The sequence below is a fragment of the Penaeus vannamei genome, chromosome 33 (genome assembly GCF_042767895.1).
Source record: "Penaeus vannamei isolate JL-2024 chromosome 33, ASM4276789v1, whole genome shotgun sequence".
Lineage (NCBI taxonomy): Eukaryota > Metazoa > Arthropoda > Malacostraca > Decapoda > Penaeidae > Penaeus > Penaeus vannamei.
The window spans coordinates 5536919-5541918 of NC_091581.1; the positions used below are offsets into that span (position 1 = coordinate 5536919).

The 5000-nt window shown below is 45.4% G+C and overlaps 1 protein-coding gene across 9 annotated transcripts in view; it reads left to right on the forward strand.

Annotated features, from left to right (window-relative positions):
- Positions 1 to 5000, forward strand: part of da (transcription factor daughterless) — a 564194-nt gene that overhangs the window by 284139 nt on the left and 275055 nt on the right. The window contains exon 2 of one of the 9 annotated variants that reach the window (XM_070145194.1): positions 266 to 435. The exons of the other annotated variants lie outside the window; for them this stretch is intronic. Within the exon in view, the coding sequence (XP_070001295.1) occupies positions 364 to 435 (72 nt within the window). The 5' untranslated portion in view covers positions 266 to 363. The remainder of the gene's footprint in view (positions 1 to 265; positions 436 to 5000) is intronic. 9 annotated transcript variants of the gene reach the window in all.

Sequence of the window (5000 nt, forward strand, 5' to 3'; positions counted from 1 at the left end):
GCTCCCGATTCCCGGATCTCCGAACTCACAGCACGGGATTTGGAAGTCGGTTCAGTTGGTCTGTAATTTTAAGTTTTATTTATTTATTTTTTTAATTTGTTTTCTTTTATTATTTTTTGCGTTTTTTCATGGAGCTTATCGGTCGCGGTTAATGTAAATGGCGATTTTTTTTCTTTCGGTGTTTATTTATTTTTTCGTTATACATGTCGCAGAAGTACGATGTTCGAAGATCCAGTGAAGTTTTATCCGCAGATCTTTTCAGAAGTAAATAGAAAAAGACAAAAGGCAAAAGAACAACAACAGAACAAGCACAAAGCAAAAATAAACATTGTTTGTTGACACTGATAAAAGGTCACGTCTCTAATGCAAGATAACAGCTGTGTGGCCACCGCGATGAACCGACGTTACCTAAATCACTATCATAGGAAGAAGAAGGTAAGTGAGATTGATTAGTTTCTGTCCCGAGGATCTGACTTGACCGGCGTCTGTCACGGGCTCATCTCCAGAGGATGTTGTGCGTGGCTTGTGTTTCAGCTGCTGCATTTTAAGTGTGTTTGCATGTTTATGGGTCTAAAAAAGGTTGTTATGTTGCCGTTTTCTGTGACTGTTTATGTGGTTTTGCATATTCATCAGATAGCTTCGTTTTAACTGCTTCGGTGTTGAATAATTCATGGGTTAGATAAGGCTAGTTTTCTTTTTTTATCGAATACTTATAAGAAGAAATCGCCCATAATTCCTCATTAATCTGGCTAGTTGGGTGTTTCAGCGATACCGAATGCTGCCAGGTAGGAAATTACCCATAATTCCCCAATGATCTGGTCACTTCGGTCTGTTTAAGTGCACTCACACCTCATGTCTTGGCAAGTAGCGTATCACATAGTACCTGTGTTACAACAACTGACATTGCATTCCAGATGGTTTCATTGCAACCATGTCGGAGGAGGAACTGTGAAGGCTAGAGTCCGATTTGTTATAAGAGACGGTGTTATTGATCATTTTTTAAAAGTAATAGAGCTCTAGCGTCGTAAATCGGATAGTAAAATTATCGTAACAGTCGCAACAAAAATCCACGCAAGAAGCGATCTAAATGCGTAATAGTCTCGTGGTTTCTGCATGTTACTCCGCCGGCGGATTAGACACTCGTAACACGTAGAGTGGGATTCATATCATATGTATATTTTTAGCTCGCTCGACTGCCGTGTATCTTTTTGATTTATTTTTTTACTGGCAGTATTCAGCACTTGCCTTCTGGGTTTCTCTTTTTTATATATCGGAGTAGCTGCTCAGGCGTGGAAAAAAAAACGATCATAAAAAGGTGTAAGACAGGAGGAACTGAAATGGTATGTGGCTTGACCGTAGAGTTTATTGGCGTCGATCGTGCAGTGATTTCGAGTGTTGGTGTCGATGGCTGATTTGATGTTCTGCCGCCGGGAAGGATGAAGATGGCAGCTTGTAGTTTTACAGAATGTTTTTAGATTTTAGATTTCAGTCTGTGAAATTAAGGATTTTCTACTATTTAGAAATGTATACCTGATAGATATTTTTTTCATTAAATGGTGATGAGACAAACAGCTTGTTAATAAAGTAAACATTGTGAGAGGAAAGTAAACATGGTAAGAGGAAAGTGGCGCTAAACCCCAGAGTCAAGGCAGCAAGGGCGAGCGAGAGGCAGCAGGGAGGCTAACAGGGTATCATCACCCAGGGGAGAGGGCACAGACGAGTGTGAAGGTGGGCAACGTCGGCGGTGGGCAGTAGGTGTCGTTGTCTACCGGTGAGTCAGTCAAGCATGTCGATAGATAATTACTGGAGGGCAGTCAGGCGTGGCTGTCACTGTACATTCATCCCAGAGCCTTTCTTCTCCCTTTCGCTTATCCTCGTTTCTGTGGTCGCGGATTTCGTCTCTCGGGGCTTCTCCGTCTTCCCTCCGTCGTCTGCCAATGCAAGCTTACTCTCTCTCTGTTGCTTCACTTGCTTGTGGTTTATCTGCCCGTGGTCTTTGTCTGCGCTCGAGTTATTTCTCTGTAGCCCTGTGCCCGGTGCTGTAACGTTGAGGTATGCTCGTGTGTTAGAGAGACGTGTCTGTATACTTCAGTCTCACTCTCGACTGAAGACTTGAGGTATTGCTGTGATTTTGCTCGATATTATTCTTATTTTCCTTATGGAAGTTGTCTCTATACTTGGATATTTTTTCAACTTTTTCATATTTGGTTTTATTTTTGTTATAGTCTGGAGTTTCATTTTCTTATTTTGCTGTTCCCTTATTCGTGTGAATTCCATTGGCACATCGGAATGGATTCGTATTTTAAGACCAGTGTTGAAATGTATGAAGGCTAGCGATTGGGTTACGTTGCGTGAGGCGGTGGGAAAGCGGCCAACCTCCGGGTAATCTTTAATGCGTCTGATATTTATATTTAATCGCACACGCTTTTCACCGCCTTTCGTACTTGTAATTGAAAAAAAGAAAGAAAATAGAAAAAGGAAACGTTCGAATGGCTATACGAACACGTCTCAGCACTTGCAACCGAGCAGTAAGATGACAGAAGGGATTGCCAAGGTCGGATTGAAAGCAATAATAGCCCAGGTAGGCCTCTGCGGTTAACCCCGCCTTCTCCTGCTGAGCATTCCTGAGGTCACGAGGTTTCTCAGCCTGCTTCGGGGACTGGTCATCCATCCCTCGAGAGAAGCGAGGCCTTGATGGTGTCCCGGGAGGCATGAATGGAGTGGGGATTGACTGATGTTTTAGAGTCCCAAGATTCAATCCTTTTTCCATGGCATACGGATGGTTAGTTGTTGTTGTTGTTGTTTTTTTGCGTGGTTTTGTTTTCAGTTGGAAATTTGGGGGTTTGTACTGGCTATAAATATATTTTTTTTTATCCATGTTTGAAGGCGATAGTGTGCTTGAGTATGGGTGTAGAAGTATTATATATATTTTTTATTTTATTTAGTTCTCTCTTTCTCTTTAAATCACTCACTCTCTCTCTTTCTTTCTTTCTTTCTTTCTTTCTTTCTTTCTTTCTTTCTTTCTTTCTTTCTTTCTCTCTCTCTCTCTCTCTCTCTCTCTCTCTCTCTCTCTCTCTCTCTCTCTCTCTCTCTCTCTCTCTCTCTCTCCCTCCCTCCCTCCCTCCCTCCCCCTCTCCCTCCCTCCCTCTCTCTCTTTCTCTTGCTCTCGCCCTCTCTCTCTCTCTCTCTCTCTCTCTCCTCCTCCCTCTCTCCCTCCCTCTCTCTCTCTCTCTCTCTCTCTCTCTCCCTCACTCTCTCTCTCTCTCTCTCTCCTTCTCCCTCTCCCTCCATCTCTCCCTCACTCCCTCACTCCCTTTCCCTCCCTCCCTCCCTCCCTCTCCCTCCCTCCCTCCCCCTCCCTCTCTCTCTCTCTCTCTCTCTCTCTCTCTCTCTCTCTCTCTCTCTCTCTCTCTCTCTCTCTCTCTCTCTCTCTCTCTCTCTCTCTCTCTCTCTCCCTCTCTCCCTCCCTCCCTCCCTCCATCCCTCCCTCCCTCCTCTCTCTCTCTCTCTCTCTCTCTCTCTCTCTCTCTCTCTCTCTCTCTCTCTCTCTCTAAATATCCTGCTGTAGCGTCGTGAATTCGGTAGGAATAAAAAGAAAAGAGATAAGATAAAAAAAACGTCGACGGCGACCAAGTCAAGGGACACCAAGTAGGTGGCAGTCTGTCCTTTTTGGACTTTTTGGACACAAGCACAAGCACCCGCACACGCACATACCCACGCACACCTACATACCCACGCACACCTACATATCCATGCACACACACACACACACACACACACACACACACACACACACACACACAGACACACACACACACACACACACACACACACACACACACACACACACACACACACACACACACACACGCATCTTGTATATTTATTATCCTTTTTTTTTTTTTTTTTTTTTTTTTTTTTTTTTTTTTTTCATGCCGTTCTTTCTCTTCTCCGCCGCCCCAATCGTGGCGATTTCCGTCGCCGGATAAGTCGGCGGGGAGCTGTTACCAGGGAGAGAACAGAGCATCAAGATGGTTTGATATTATTCGGGCGAAGGTGGCGACGCGGCCATTGTGTTGTCCTGTGCCGTTATTTTGATGGAGGCGGCAGATACGGCGGCCCCGCACCTCCTCTCGCCTCTTCCTTTCGGGGATTCGCTCTTCGGCTTCCTTTCGCTTTGTTTATTCATGTTCGACTTGAGGGATGCGTGCGGCGGGGGCGCGGACACTTGACCAGGCTCGGCTGCCGGTCGGGAGGCGATGCAGATTTCTCATCGCTGCCGGAGGGGGGGGTGGACGCCGCTGGGCGGAGGCACCGGGGGGGTGGGGGGTGATCGCCGCTTGCATCACGTATTGGGTCTCGGGTTATTAAGTGCGGATATCCGAATGAGGATTGCTGTGATGGTTATGGTGACACTACTGCCACAGCTGCTGCTGCTATCACTACTACCTCTGCTTCTATTACAAGTATCACTACTACTGCTGCTGCTTTTCATTACTGCTACTAATGATAATTACTACTACTACTATTACTACGACGACGACGACCCCTACTACTACTACTCCTAGTACTCCTAGTACTTCTATTATTATTACTACCAGAACTATTGTCGTTGCTAGAACTACTGCTACTTCTGCTAATATTGCTCTTACGTTCGTCACATCTGCATCAATTGTTTCATTGACAATAAATCTATGACATTGTTGGCCGGTTGGTGGCTTGTCTTTGAAGTCCTAGCAGAGGGAGTGAAGGAAAGGAGGGGGGGGGGTGCGGTTGTGTGTTCTCGCCCTTCTTCTTCTGGATCTCTGGCTTAAGAGCTCTGTGGCGAGTCACGTGGGATTCGGGTTTGTGGCTTTCGTTCCAGCTTTTTTCCTCTTTTTCTTTTGTTGTTGGTGGTGTTCTTCGTCTTCGTTTTCTTCTCTTCTACTACTACCTGCTCTACTTTCTCCCTCCTCCTTTTCCTGTCCCGTCTTTTCTTCCTCCTACTCCTTGTCCTCCTC